The sequence below is a fragment of the Anolis sagrei genome, chromosome Y (genome assembly GCF_037176765.1).
Source record: "Anolis sagrei isolate rAnoSag1 chromosome Y, rAnoSag1.mat, whole genome shotgun sequence".
In the NCBI taxonomy this organism is placed as follows: Eukaryota; Metazoa; Chordata; class Lepidosauria; order Squamata; family Dactyloidae; genus Anolis; species Anolis sagrei.
The window spans coordinates 67,721,895-67,737,584 of NC_090035.1; the positions used below are offsets into that span (position 1 = coordinate 67,721,895).

The 15,690-nt window shown below is 44.5% G+C and overlaps 1 protein-coding gene across 1 annotated transcript in view; it reads left to right on the plus strand.

Moving 5' to 3' along the window:
* Positions 1-10,485: 10,485 nt before the first annotated feature.
* Positions 10,486-15,690, plus strand: part of LOC132780275 (intermediate conductance calcium-activated potassium channel protein 4) — an 84,514-nt gene continuing 79,309 nt past the window's right edge. The window contains exon 1 of the mRNA XM_067461622.1: positions 10,486-10,740. Coding sequence (XP_067317723.1) covers positions 10,486-10,740 — 255 coding nt within the window. The remainder of the gene's footprint in view (positions 10,741-15,690) is intronic.

Sequence of the window (15,690 nt, forward strand, 5' to 3'; positions counted from 1 at the left end):
TGAGTGTGAATTTGAACCCCGGTCCAAATGCACCACACCATACTGGTGGCACAATGGGTTAAACCCTTGTGCCGGCAGGACTGCTGACCGAAAGGTCAACAGTTTGAATCCAGGGAGTGGGGTGAGCTCCAGTCTGTCAGCTCCTGCTTCCCATACAGGACATGAGAGAAGCCTCCACAGGATGGTAAAACATCCGGGTGTCCCCTGGGCAACGTCTTTTCAGATGGCCAATTCTCTCACATCAGAAGCAACGTACAGTTTCTCAAGTCCCTCCTGACACACACATACACAAAATATGCTGGTTTTCTGGCAGTATCATTAAGATGATATTATTGCCTAACCTTCCATGAACCATAGCATATTCCATCAGAGGCATATTGAAACATTGAGCAAAAAGACCTGTAGTGGATGGCAAAAATAACGAAAAGCAGTAGCAGCAGCAACAACGGTTAAATATTAAGGTGCCAACAAAAGAGTTTTTGTTATTCTACTTAGTCCAAGGATTAGTTTTGCCTGCCAAAACTGATCAGAGTTTACAATCCTTCCGTATAAAAATCCTTTCTAAGGAGCCCCAACCGTTCTTCATTTCAGCAGTATCATATACAACATAAGTGGGGAAAGTGAAGCACACTGGTCCCATGTACCCCTCCCTAAACTTTTTGTTGCTGACCTCAGTAGTTCCTAAAGCACTCCTAGAAGCCCCCAAGCATATTTTGAGAGGGCTTTTTTTTTTCAGCCCTAAAATTACCCAATGCTGGTCAAATGCAAAATGCAATCTTTTCAGCTGCCCAGCTCCTCCAATGTAGAAATCGATATCAAAATCGTAACAGAGGAGACTTATCTAGTATTACGGATTAAAAGGGCATCTGACTCTGGCATGTTTACTCACCTCTCCTTGCATGTGTGTGTTTTGTATGTAGGATGGGGTTTTTTTGTTGCTGTGATGGTTAAACAAGTTGAGATCAACCATCCATCCTATCAATTTATTTATTTATTTTTGCACCAGGACTGTGGTGCAACTAGCTGGGAGTCAGCTGCATTAAGATCACTACTGACCAAAGGTCATGAATTCAAAGCCAGCCCGGGTTGGAGTGAGCCTCCGACCAATTTGTGTAGCTTGCTGTCAACCTTTGCAGCCCGAAAAACAGTTGCATCTGTCAAGTAGGAAATTTACGTACCACTTATGAGGGGAAGCTAATTTACGGCGCCATAAAAATCTCCAGCAAGCATGCAAAGAATGAGGAAGTACTTCATCAGTGTCACAAATGGACGGTGAAGCAACAGCTGCCCTGGTGGCCAGAATACCCTCATCAAAAGCTGGAATGTTAAATAGCCTATGTGTGTCTGTCTATATATGTTGTGTGTCTATGGCATTGAATGTTTGCCATGTCCCCTGCGGGGTGAGAAGGGCGGAATATAAATACTGTAAATAAATAAATAAATAAATAAATAAATAAATAAAGTCAATATATTGATATCTCTCCCTCTAGCCAAAGATCTCAAAGCAGTATACAATGAAACCCAAAAGCAAAGGATTCATGGTTTGGAATGAATAAAAAACACTGCCAAATCCTAAAGATCCGCAGTCTCTGGATAGTACCTGGTATGAGAAGAAGAATAGAGTGGAGTAGAGTAGAGAAGAGAGGACAGGAGAGGAGAGGAGAAGAGAAGAGGAGTCCACCTGCTCTTTAAAGTTGCCAGGATGGGCAGTAGCAGCCTTTACTGTTGTTCAATGAGTGCTGTTTGTCCTTGCCTTAAAATGCAATGGGGGATGTTCCACCTATTGAACATCAATATGCTGTGCTTTTGTTAAAAATGCAGATAGCCAGTGGCATCACTTAAGGCAGTGTTTCTGAGCTTGGGGGTTGGGAGCCCTGAGGATGTCATGAGGGGGTTTCAGAGGGGTTGCCAAAGACCACCAGAAAACATATATTTCTGATGGTCTTAGGAACCCCTTTGGCAGAGAAGGCTGAATATCTCTCCACCTGTCCTTCTCTTCCTTTTTGGAAACAGACAGCGAATCCTCCCACCAAAAGCCCTCCTCCTGCTGTGATTGGTAGGCCTCTTAGCTGGCCTCTCAGCGAAGGGGAGGGCTGCTTCTGAGACTCCAACTGGGGAGGGGAGAGCAAGTGTCCTTGAAGCATGCAGCGTTGTGCGCATGTGCAGACGAGGGAGAGTGTGTGAGGCTGGAAGAAGGCCACCAGTGAGTCCCTTCAAGGCATGGGGGTTCTGTGTGGGAAGTTTGGCCCAATTCTATGATTGGTGGGTCTCAGAATGCTCTTTGATTGTAGGTGAACTACAACTCCAAAACTCAAGGTCAATGCCCACCAAACCCTTCCAGCATTTTGTGTTAGTCTTGGGAGTTCTGTGTGCCAAGTTTGGTTCAATTCTATCATTGGTGGAGTTTGGAATCATAGAATCATAGAATCAAAGAGTTGGAAGAGACCTCATGGGCCATCCAGTCCAACCCCCTGCCAAGAAGCAGGAATATTGCATTCAAATCACCCCTGACAGATGGCCATCCAACCTCTGTTTAAAAGCTTCCAAAGTAGGAGCCTCTACCACACTCCGGGGCAGAGAGTGCCACTGCTGAATGGCTCTCACAGTCAGGAAGTTCTTCCTCATGTTCAGATGGAATCTTCTTTCTTGTAGTTTGAAGCCATTGTCCCGTGTCCTAGTCTCCAGGAAAGTAGAAAACAAGCTTGTTCCCTCCTCCCTGTGGCTACCTCTCACATATTTATAGATGGCCATCATATCTCCTCTCAGCCTTCTCTTCTTCAGGCTAAACATGCCCAGCTCCTTAAGCCGCTCCCCATAGGGCTTGTTCTCCAGACCCTTGATCATTTTAGTCGCCCTCCTCTGGACACATTCCAGCTTGTCAATATCTCGCTTGAATTGTGGTGCCCAGAATTGGACACAATATTCCAGGTGTGGTCTAACCAATTTTGGTATTCCTGGTTCCTTTCCTCATTCCCTGGGCTCTCTAGGGATTTTGCAGAATGCTCTTTGATTGTAGGTTAACAATAAATTCCATCAACTACAACTCCAAAATCACAAAATCAATCCCCCCTGCTACCAACCTCACCAATTTTCAAATTTGGGTGTGCCGTGTATTTATGCCAAATTTGGTACAGTCAATGAAAAGCATCCTACACTTTGGATATTTACATTACGACTCATAACAGTAGCAAAATTACAGTTATGAAGTGGCAACAAACATAATTTTATGGTTGGGGGTCACTACAACATGAGAAATTGCATTAAGGGGTCACGGCATTAGGAAAGTTGAGAAAACAGTGACTTAAGGTGTGTATTTCGCGCCCCAGTGATGCCAAAATGTCTGTCAATACAATCTTTGTGCAGTGTTCCAGCCAAATTTTGTTATTTTTAATAGAAAATATTCCTGTAGTTAGACATCACCACAAAATCATTTTGCATAAGCCTAATTTACATCCACTCTATCAATATACCTACAAGGCTACAAATGCTGCTAATTTACCTTTTGGACCTTCTAATGCACAAGCGCACTGGTCAGAACAGTCAGTGTTACTCAGTTACAATGATGCTTCAAATCATTAGGGTTGTCTTCATGCACTACAAGCATGTGCTCTTGGTTTTGCTGCTGTCATTTCTTTTTGTAGCTGCTGGTATATATTTATTTCTTTAGAATTTCAGCTATAACATTATGTCATGGCCTGGTACGGGAAGAGATCCATGGAGGTGACACCAAGAGTTACTGTACCTGGTGGCGTCAACAGGGATGGGAGGGGAAAGGGGAAAGAGGCTGAGGAAGAAGCCTGACTTTTCTTTGCTGCTTTGGCCACTCTACAATCCTATCTCCGATGGCGAGACTCGAGGCTATGCTTTTAGTTCCTGGGCGCCTTGCCCTTAATAAAAGCAGTCCCTGGTCTCCCTTCCTCAGAATAGTAGAACTGCATGGAGCCGTCTTAAGAAAGCAATTGGCAGCGAGTCAGACCAAGGAAAAGAAAATACCTATTCAGTCAATGCATAATTGATTTGCCTCTTTGGCTTCTATAAGATGTGGGGATGGTCATGATCTCCGATGCTTTTAGAAGAAAAAAACGACCCTAGCTTGGGCATGCATTGCTTTCCAGATGTTGCTGGACTGCAAATCCCAGGATTGGCAGTGATGCTGGGAGATACAGTCCGACCACAATTGGAGGGCCACAAAAAAGGCAATTTCTTTCATTTTGTATGCAAGAATAAAGCATATTTCATTTTATTTTAAAAGTGGAATGATATCAAACAATTATCGTATTCATTCAGTGATAGAGTAGGAGGATCTCTGTGCATTCTCAGAGGCACTCTCACCTTTTCTCTTATTCCTTCTTTGATTAGACAATGAAGGAGACTCTGGCTGGGACCAGGCATGTAGCCAGGGGGAGGGGGGCTTGAGGGGCTTCTCAGGGTGTTCCGCGAGAAGGCCTTACTGGTACATTATTTAAACTGTTATGTTTATTCATATCATGCTCTGATAACCATGCTCAATATATCCCATATGCATGGGGGTATTGGGATAATGATACAAAAGGTTTGCCAGGGTAGATCCTCTCTCACTCAGACTCAGCCCCCCCCCCCCCCCGAATCAAAATCCTGGCTACAGGCCTGGCTGGGATAGACTGGAATATTTAAATGTTTTCAAACTGCTAGGTTGGCAGAAGCTGAGGCTAACAGTGGGAGCTCACCCTGCTCCCCGGATTCGAACCTGTGACCTTTTGGTCAACAAGTTCAGCAGCTCAGCGCTTTAACTCACTGTAACAACAAATTTCCAGATAATTCCCCTTTTTAAAGCTGCAAATCCCAGCCAGATTGCCTATGCTGGGGAATTTCTGAAGCGTGCAGCCCCCAAAATATTTAAACCTTTGTATCTGATTGCATTCCCTGTTATTCTTGCTGGCTGGGGCTAATGGATGTTGCAGTCTGATGGGAGTAAAGTCATTTGACAAATGTACAGAAGTGTGGGTTTGTCAGTGGCCTCCACCAGGATAGTAAACACTGTGCAATCTTCAGGTTGCCTGCATTCTCTTTGTATGAGTCCCCGTTGTATATACGAGGGGTATTTTTTTAAGTAAGGTCAGTTGGAACATAAGTACACAATGAAAGTTTATTTCAAAAAAGTAAATTTATTTTCGGAAAGTACATACTTCACTCTATTTTTCGACATAGTTGCCAAGTTTGTTCAAACACTTATCATACCTCTGAACCAATTTTAAAATACCCTCTTCATAAAAACTTGCCGCCTGTTCTGAACCAAATCGTCTGTAATCAAAGAAGGGCGACCGGAGCGATCCTCATCATGGACGTTGTCATGGCCATCTTTGAATTTGTCGTACCCACTTACGCACTTTGCTTTCACTCATAACAGTATCACCGTACACTTCACAAATCTGTCGATGAATTTCTGCAGCAGGCAGGTTCCTTGCTGACAAAAACCGTATCACTGAGCGAACCTCACATGCGGAGGGTGAGTTGATAGTCTTAAACATTTTTAAACCACAGAACAGAACTGTACAGGTTAGCTCCAGAGCGGAAACTGAGCACAGTTGTTCCCAAGGCATGCCGGTACATGACACATGTGCTTGTTGCGGTATGCACGTGAACTACTAGTGTCTACAACAAAACGGACCTTACTTTAAAAATACCCCTCGTAGTTCTCTTTCCAAAGTACAGACTTGCCCAAAACAGTGATTCACACACCCCCAGAATGGTAAAAGATCCGATGAGACTTACAGTATAACCCTATACATGTCTTACTCAGATACACAGTTGGAAAATAAATAAATAAATAAATAAATAAAGCTTAAGCAGCTGAGGGGGGAAAGAAGGGGGCTGAGCTGTTAGGAATAACAACAACAACAACAACAACAACAACTTTATTTGTACCCTGCCTCCATCTCCCTAAGGGGACTTTAGGCAGCTAACATGGGGCCAAGCTCAAACAATTAAAATAAAATAAAATACATACAAGACACATGACAGCATCAAGTAAAAATGCTTGTACAATAACATAACAAATCAATAAGATAATAACAATAACACAATAAAATAGAGTATAAAAATACAAGAATTTAGATGAGGGCAAGCTGGACCAAGTGCAAGGAGTTAAAAATGTTTAAACCCATGGGTGAGGTAGATAAGTAAAGTGCTGTATTTAGAGAGAGACTCGGGTGAGATAAACAATGAGGTTATTCTTTACTGAGGGATGGAATAAAGTGCATCAGAAAACCAATTGACACTGAGACGGGACCTGACGTGGGAATTAATTATTCATTCTTCAAAAGCACACTGGAAAAGCCAAGTTTTTAAACTTTTCCTAAAGGTGGCCAGGGTGCTTGCCAAATCTCCCTGGGGATTGAATTCCAGAGTGGAGGGGCCACCACGGAGAAGGCCCTCTCCCTCTTCCCCACAAGCCACACTTGTGACGGAGGCAGGAGTGAGAAGAGGGCCTCCCCCAAAGATTGAAGGGATTGCACAAGTTCATAGGGGGAAATGCGATCACAAAGGCAGGCTGGCCCTGAACTGTTTATGGCCATGTTCTAGAGGCATCCTCTCCTGACGTTTTGCCTGCATCTATGGCAAGCATCCTCAGAGGTAGTGACCTCACATAGAACATGGCCATATAGCCCGAAAAAAGCTACGACAACCCAGTGACCTCACTACCTCTGAGGATGCTTGCCATAGAGGCCGGCGAAACGTCAGGAGAGAATGCCTCTAGAACATGGCCCTATAGCCCGAAAAAACCTACAACAACCCAGTGATTCCGGTCATGAAAAGCCTTCGACAATACATTGATTTTTAAATAGTTTTAAATTGTTTTTATATGAACTTTATTATGTGATTTAACCTGTTTTTAAATGATGTATTTATGTGTATTTGGCATCTAACACTTCAACGGAAAAAAAGTTGTGGGCCTGAAAATAGTTGTTCTTTTATGATTTTGGGGTGCTGAAAACAAAAATGACATTTAAAAACGTATATTGGCTCTAGTTTTTATGATATAAGCAATCACGTGATCACGTATGGTTGAAAAAATGCATGTTGCGACTTGCACTATGGAAAATTCTAGAATATTCTAGAAAGTTTGATGACGCAGTATTAGTGCCGTGTGCAAAAGCCAGAAAGCCCTATATAAGGCCAGACTTTTGAATGGTGAGGGTCAGTCGAAGACTGAGACAGTATCGTTAAACATCGTTTTACATTGTTCTTTTTACTGTAGTTATTAGGGCTGGGCGGTTTCGTTTCGTTAATTCGTATTTCGTTAATAATTCGTTAATTTTTTCAATTGCAAAACGATAACGAACCATTCTGGAGCAATTATTAAAAAAAACGAATTTTCAAAAATGTTTTGTAAATGCTTCGTATTTCGATATTGTATTCGTTTCGTTATTGTTTTGAGGTCGTTTCGTTATTATTTCCGCATGTCTGGGCCAGTTTTATGGTTTAATTAGTGAAAAAAAATTATAATATCACACCAACAGTCAACAACAGAGGGAGAGGGAAGCTTCAGAAGGTTTTGGAGGTTTTTTAGCGTATTTCGCGGTCGCGTCCGCCATTAACGAATCGATTCGTTATTGTTTCGGAAATCGATTCGTTAATTTTTTACCATTTACGAAATTTCGTAAATATCGAACTTCCTTTTAAAAGGAAAATTTTGTAATTATTTTAAATGTCGAAACAAAAAAACCCCCCAAATACAAATCGATTTTAGAAACAAATTTTTCCGTTGTTACCCAGGCCTAGTAGTTATGGCTCGCACGTGTGTAAATAAAGCACTATGGAAAAAAGATATCAAGGCAAATGGACTCCGTCAGTGCTGTCAGACTACTGCTGGAGCATTGTAAGAGACAATCCTTTCCTTGAATACAAAAGAAAAGTCAAGAGACGCAAACAGGATATAAACTAAAGTCATGATTAAAGCGACATTTAAACTTTCAGACTTTTCAACTGCATTAAGCCTACTAATACAGTTTCTTGCTGCACAAACATAAACAATAGACTAATTAAATAAATATTTCTCATGTATAAACTATTGGCAATATAATTTGACTAAAATTTAGTAAATATTCACGGTTTATATACATGCAGTAAGGTTAGGCGCATTATCATAATATTAACGAATTACCTATTGTGGAGAAAATTGAAATAGCTGTTGCATAAAAACCAGAGCCAATTAACACATTTAATTATTATATTTGAATTCAGCATGTTAGATTTATTAAGAAACGGCACATTTCGTTTCCGCAACTGAGAAAAACTGAAAATTTGTAGAACAGTGTAATTATTGCCAGTCTGTACGCCGCCTTGAGTTGCCTTTGGGATGAAAAGGGCGGGATAAAAGTGTAGTAAATAAATAAATAAACCTCTAACACAACATCCCCCTCCCCTGCTACAGCCCTGACCAGTATTAAAAAACTCTAAAGTTATAACAGTAAGTAAAGAACAACACTCAAACACAGGGGAACTCCAGACAAGAAACAAGCAGGGACAGCTAATCACCTCTCAACAAAGGAATTCGCCAGGCAGTAACAAGCCACACCTAAAACTTTTCAGGCCATGAAATGCTAATCAAGGTGGCCAATTGCTACATTCACACCTAGTTCCAACAGGCAAGTGTTCTTTCTCCTACCCTGGACACTCCGCAGATATACAAAACCCCATTTTCCTAGTTTCCAACAGACCTCACAACCTCGGAGGATGCCTGCCATAGATGCAGGCGAAACGGCAGGAGAGAATGCTTCTGGAACGTGGCCATACCACAAACTCTGATCTCCAGCGATCCGTCCGGCCTTCCTGCGGAGCCCCCGCCCCTCCCCGCCCTTCCCTGCCCCGTGACGAAGCCTCCCGGCCCTGAGCAACCAAGGAGGGAAGGCGAGGAGGAGGGAGGCGCGCCTCCTCGGGTCCCTCCTCTGGGTCGCCCTCCTGGGCCCATTCCCGGCTCAGCTCCGTCCCGCGCGGGTCTGGCTCCCTCCTTCTCTCCCGGCCACTTGGGGCTGCCTTCCTTATCCGCGGGAGGGGCTGCCTGCCTATGCCTGCCTGGCCCGTGATCAACTCGCCTTAAGAGCTGCTGGAACTTGCTTGCTTTCTTTTTCTTAGCAGGTGCCACCCGGTGGCTGGGTGCCCCGAGTTCCTTTGCACTTTTTCTCCTCTCCTTGATAGCTCCGTTGCACTTTCCATCCTTTCCCTTTCTCTTTCTCTTTCTTCTTTCTTCTTTTCCTTTCTCTTCCTTCCTTCTCTCTCTCTTTTCCTTCTTTCCTTCTCTCTCGCTTTCCCTTCCTTCTGTCCTTCTTTCCTTCCTTCCTTTTTTCCTTCCTTTCCTTTACTCTCTCTCTTTCTTTCCCTTCCTTCCATCCTTCCTGCTCTTTACTTCCTCTCTTTTCTTTCCCCCCTTCTTTCTCTCTCCTTTTCTTCTCTCTCCATCCCTTTCTCCTGCCCTTCCTTCCTTCCATTTTTCGTTCTTTCCTTTTTTTCTATCTCTCTCTCTCTCTTTCCCTTCCTTCTGTACTTCCTTCCTTCCAATCCTTTTCTCCCATTTTCTTTCGTTCCTTTTATTTCCCTTATTTCAGCCCTTCCATTTTCCTTTTCTCTCTTTCTATCTCGCTTTCCCTTCCTTCTTGTTCTTCTTGTTCTTTTTCCTATCCTTTCCTTTTTCCTTTCCTTCTCTCTCTCTCTTACTATTGCTCTTCCTTCTTTCTCTTTTCTTCTTCCTTTTCTTTCCATCCTTTTCTTTTTCTCTCTCTTACTTTTTCTCCCTTTCCCTCTTTCCTTCCTTCCTTCCTTCCTTCCTTCCTTCCTTCTTTCCTTTTCTTTCCATTCTTTCCTTATTTTTTCTATTTATCTTTCTCTTCCTTCCTTCTCTCCCTCTCCTTCCCTTTCCATCCTTTTCTCTCTCTCTTCTTCCTCTCTCTCTTTCACCTTCCTTCCATTCATTTCTTATCTTCTCCTTTCTCTCCTCTCTTTCCCTTCCTTCCTTATCTTTCCATCCTTTCTTCATTGTCTTCCCTCTTTTTTCTCCTCCTTCCTTCTCTCCTTCTCCTTCCTTCCTTCCTTTCCACCCTTTCCTTATCTTCTTTTCTCTCTTCTCTTCCTTCTCTCCTTCCTTCCTTCCTTTTCTTTCCACCCTTTTTGTATTTTCTTCTGCTCTCTCTCTCCTCTCTTTCTTCCTTCTCTCCCTCTCCTTCCTTCCTTACTTTTCTTTCCATCCTTTCTTCATTTTCTTCTTCTCTCTGTCTTCTCTCTCTTCCTTCTCCTTCCTTCCTTCCTTCCTTCCTTCTATTTCCACCTTTCCTTATCTTCTTCTCCTCTCCCTCTTCTTTCCTTTCCTTTCCTTTCCTTTCCTCCTTCTCCGCGCTGGCCGCTTGCTGGCTGCTGAAGCGGCAGGGATGGGGGGCGGCGCAGGGGGTCTTCAGCCCTTGCCTTCCCAGCCCGGGGCCCAAGCGCCCCCCTCCTCCCTGCGGCGCCCAGGAGATGATGCAGCCGGGCAAGGCGCCCCCGGAGGACGAGGAATTGGGGGCCTTGGCGGGGGGCTTGGCCGGGGCGGGGGCCGAGAGGACGGCGCTGCCCATCCCGCGGGAGCCAGGAGAGAACCTGCGGCGCCTCCGAGGCAGGAAGGTCCTCCTGGGAGAAGAGCGGCAGCTGGCCGGGTGGGCGCTGGGCACGGCGCTCCTGGGACTGGCCCTCGTGGTCCTGCACACCGAACTGGCCTGGTTTGGGCGCTGCCAGGTGAGTCCGGCCCTCAGGTGGGCTTTGGCCTGTTGCTTCCTCACTTGGGGCTCAGTGGTGGCCTTCCAACCAAGCACTAAGCAAGGCTCAGTCTATTTCGCTTCCATGACCAGCTGGCAAAGTGTTTTCACACTCATGATGACTTTAAGGCAGGTATGGGCCAAATTGGGCCCTCCAGGTGCTTTGGAGTCCAACTCCCATCATTCCTAACAGCCTCAGGCTCTTTCCTTTTCCCCCTCAGCCGCTTAAGCGGCTGAGGGGGAAAAGGAAGGGGCCTGAGGCTGTTAGGAATTATGGGAATTGGACTCCAAAGCACCCGGAGGACCCAATTTGGCCCATACCTAATGTAAAGTGTGTGAACTTGCCATTTTGAGGGATCCCAAGATCTTCTATTCCCCCCACATGACATTTTCTTTTCAGTTTTGAACTTCGTTTTGTTGCAGAGAGTGGGACATGGAAAATTAACAATTCAGACACTTTTCCATTTCCACTTTTCTCCTTCTCTGGGTCACTTTGCCTCAGTTTGTAACTACTGCTACTCGGATTACCTATCCGAACGTATCTCCCGTTACGTACCATTACAAAGTTTAAGATCAGCTGGAGAGGCCCTGCTCTCGATCCCACCACCATCTCAAACGCGACTGGTGGAGATGAGAGACAGGGCCTTCTCAGTGGTGGCCCCTCACCTGTGGAACTCTCTCCCCAGTGATATCAGATTGGCTACCCCACTCCTGTCCTTTAGAAAGGAATTCAAAACCTGGTTATGGGACCAAGCATTTGAACAATAGAGGCAACAATTGAGGATAAGACTCAAGGGGTGCAGTAGGTTGAACCGCTGAGCTGCTGAGCTTGTTGACCAAAAGGTCGCAGGTTTGAATCCGGGGAGCAACGTAAGCTTCCGCTGTCATCCCTAGCTTCAAGAACAAATACAATATTTAAAATGAAGAACAAGTAAAGTTAAATCAACAAACTACCAATATTTCAATGGGAACTATTGGCCTGCTTTTGGCTAATGAGATGGCCAATGTCCAGTTTCCATATTTGTCACTGCTAGTCATAATTTATTATTTATTTATTTACTGTATTTGTATACCGCCTTTCTCAGCCAATCGGCCACTCAAGGCAGTTTCCAACAAATCAGTACATATAAAAACATAATACAGATTAAAACATTAAGCAATATAAAACACCACAAAAGCAATAAAAACAACATCATTAGCATCTCATTATTATCAAGCATTGTCCAGTTCCATTGTCAAATCGTTCAATTTCCTATATTAGTTACTCTGCATTTGTAAATGCTTGCTCAAACAGCCACTTTTTAACTTGCCTCCGAAATGTTAAGAGGGAGGGAGCAGATCTAATTTCCCTAGGGAGGGTGTTCCATAGCTGAGGGGCCGCCACTGAGAAGGCCCTGTCTCGTGTCCCTGCCAAACGTACTTGAGATGAAGGCAGGACCAAGAGCAGGGCCTCCCCAGATGATCTTAGAGTCCTCGCTGGTTCATAAGGGGAGACACGTTCATACAGGTAACAAGTGATGCAAGTGTGCACCAGTTAGTCTAGATCTGGTTGGAGATTTCAGATGTTGCATTCTGGAAAAAGTCTGTTCACAGACACAAGCGTTGCCAAAGATGGTTTTTCCGCTAAAAGATTTCGAGTTGTGGGGAGATGGCAGAAATTTTCCTCCTTCGCTTGCTTGATGAGGTCCAGTGCTTCTTGGAGAGGTGGGGGACTCAACCTTCTCCACACCCGGCAGGCCAGATAAATGTCCCTGGTGGGCCACATGTGGCCCGTGGGCCGTAGTTTGAGGACCCCTGGTTTAATGGATTGTTTTAAAGGAATTTTTATGAATGTGGATGGCACTGAATGAGTGCCTGTGGTGAAGCCACCCTGAGTCCCTCCTCGGGGGTGAGAAAGACGGGGTACAAATGGACAAAATAAATAAATAAATACTCTGTTGAAATGTTAAGTGATTGCAATTCTTAGAAATGTGAAGACTCAAGTTGAAACTTCATGCAGAATTGTTCAGGGAGGGCAATGTCCTCCTTTTGCCAACTTCCTCTTTGCTCAGTGTCGAGTTTCGGACAGTGGCCTTCTGGATAACAACTTTCAGCCAGGCAATTGCTGGCAGTTGTAGTCCAAAGATGACATCCTCAGTCTCTCTACTCCTATACTGAGGCAGGTTGTTGCCCCAGGTCAGTTTCCTTTCGAGCAGTGGTTCCCAACCTGTAGTCCATAGTCTACCAGTGGTCTGCAAGAACTAAAATATGGTCCACAGCACTATCATTACTACATCATTGCAACTGGAGCAACCGATGTTGCAAAGCCCTCCTATAGTGCTGAACCTTATTACATATTGTTTTCTGTGGGCGAGCAGATGGTGACTACTGGATGGCATATGTTCTGTATGAGAAACTAGAGCTGATGTGGTCTATTCAATGCAGTTTTCTGAATCAGCGCCCCAAATCACCAAACCGAATCTAAAGTTGACCAAAATCTGATTCGCAACCCTTTTTGTACTAATGTTGGAGGGTGGTCCCTTGCCAAAGTGGTCCCTGGTCAAAGTGGTCCTCGGTGAAGTGGTCCCTGGTCAAAGTTGTCCCTCATCAAAGTGGTCCCTGGTCAAGTAGTCCCTGGTCAAAGTGGTCCCTGGTCAAAGTGGTCGCTGTTCAAGTGGTCCCTGGTCAAAGTGGACCCTGGTCAAAGTGGTCCATGGTCAAGTGGTCCCTGGTTAGAGTGGTCCCTGGTCAAAGTGGTCCCTGGTCAAAGTGGTCCCTGGTCAAAGTGGTCCCTCGTTAAGTGGTGCCTGGTCAAGTGGTCCCTGGACAAAGTGGTCCCTGGTCAAAGGGGTCACTGGTCAAAGTGGTCCTTGGTCAAAGTGGTCCCTGGTCAAAGTGGTCCCTCGTTAAGTGGTGCCTGGTCAAGTGGTCCCTGGTCAAAGTGGTCCCTGGTCAAAGTGGTCCCTCGTTAAGTGGTGCCTGGTCAAGTGGTCCCTGGACAAAGTGGTCCCTGGTCAAAGGGGTCACTGGTCAAAGTGGTCCTTGGTCAATTGGTCCTTGATCAAGTGGTCTCTGGTCAAAGTGGTCCCTGGTCCAAGTGGTCCCTGGTTAGAGTGGTCCTGCTCCACGTTTCAGGAAAAAGTCTTTTCAGTGGTTGTACCCAAGCTTTGAAACGATCCCTCATTTTGGTAACACATTCCTATGCTACCCACTGTGTACTGCTACATGTTGCTTAAGTAGGCATTTTGCTTTATGAGTTCTATATCATGTTTTCTGTATAGTACTGGTCTGTCTTGATGATATTGTTGCTGTGGGGAAATGTTATTGCATCTTCTGATTGCTTTTTATTGTTTTGTGTGTGTGTGTGTGTGTGTGTGAGGAGCGACTTGAGAAACTGCAAGTCGCTTCTGGTGTGAGAGAATTGGCCGTCTGCAAAGACGTTGCCCAAGAGATGCCTGGATGTTTGATGTTTTACCATCCTTGTGGGAGGTTTCTCTCATGGGGAACTGGAGCTGACAGAGGGAGCTCAATCCGTTCTCCCTGGATTTGAACCGCTGATCTGCCAGTCAGCAGTCCTGCCAGCACAAGGGTTTAACCCATTGTGCCACCGGGGGCTCCTCTCAAAATAGGTGCTTTGCATGGGAACTGGAAGGAAGTAAGAAGTAGTTTACTTTTTCCAAACAAAAATTGCTACCACACATTGCTAGAAACGAAGGCAAACTTTTATATTGTTATTTCCGGTCCTCCAAGCTGTCTCAATAAAAGACAAGACCCCAAAAAAATACACATTAAAATTACATGAATAAGTGTGTTTTCCAGTCTTGGGCTCTTCCTCCAAAAAGGGCTCCCTTTCTATACAAATCTAAGTGGATGAGTCTGCTAAAACTGTAGCGGACGAATGTCAAGATTAAACAAGTTCTGCATCTCCTCGCCCCAGAAAGTTGTGATGGCCGCATGCCTACATGGCTTTAAAAATGGATAAGTTAAAATGGATAGCGGGGATAGGTGTTTCATGGCAGCTTACTCATCAATTTGTTTAAAAGCCACAGTGCTGTTCTTTGAGAGAGACCATTTCTTTGATCAGAGTTTCTCAACCTGGGGGTCAGGAACCCTGGGGGGGGGGGGGTCGCCAGGGGATTTCAAAGGGGTCGCCAAAGACCATCAGAAAACACAGTATTTCCTGTTGGTCATGGGAGTTCTGTGTACTAAGTTCAGTTCAATTCCATCATTGGTGAGGTTCAGAATGCTCTTTGAGTGTATGTGAACTATAAATCCCAGCAACTACAACTCCCAAATGTCAAGGTCTATTTTTTCCCCAAACTCCACCAGTGTTCACATTTGGGCATATTGAGTATCCGTGTCAAGTTTGGTCCAGAAGCATCATTGTTTGAGTCCACAGTGCTTTATGGATGTAGGTGAACTACAACTCCAGAACTCAAAATCAGTGCCCACCAAACCCTTCCGGTATTTTCTGTTGGTCATGAGACTTCTGAGTGCCAAATTTGGTTCAATTCCATCATTGGTGGAGTTCAGAATGCTCTTTGATTGTAGGTTAACTATAAATCCCAGCAACTACATCTCCCAAATAACAAAATCACACACCCCCAACCCCACCAGTATTCAAATTTGGGCACATTGTGTATTTGTGCCAAATTTGGTTGAATGAATACAAATACATCCTGCATATCAGATATTTACATTGTGATTCATAACAGTAGCAAAATTATAGTTATGAAGAAGCAATGAAAATAATGTTATGGTTGGGGGGTCACCACAACATGAGGAACTGTATTAAGGGGTCATGGAATTAGGAAGGTTGAGAAACACTATCCTAGATGATCCAGTGTGTGTGTGTGTGAAACTACAAGAAAGGAAATTCCATCTAATCATGAGGAAGAACTTCCTGACTGTGAGAGCCGTTTAGCAGTGGAACTCTCTGCCCTGGAGTGTG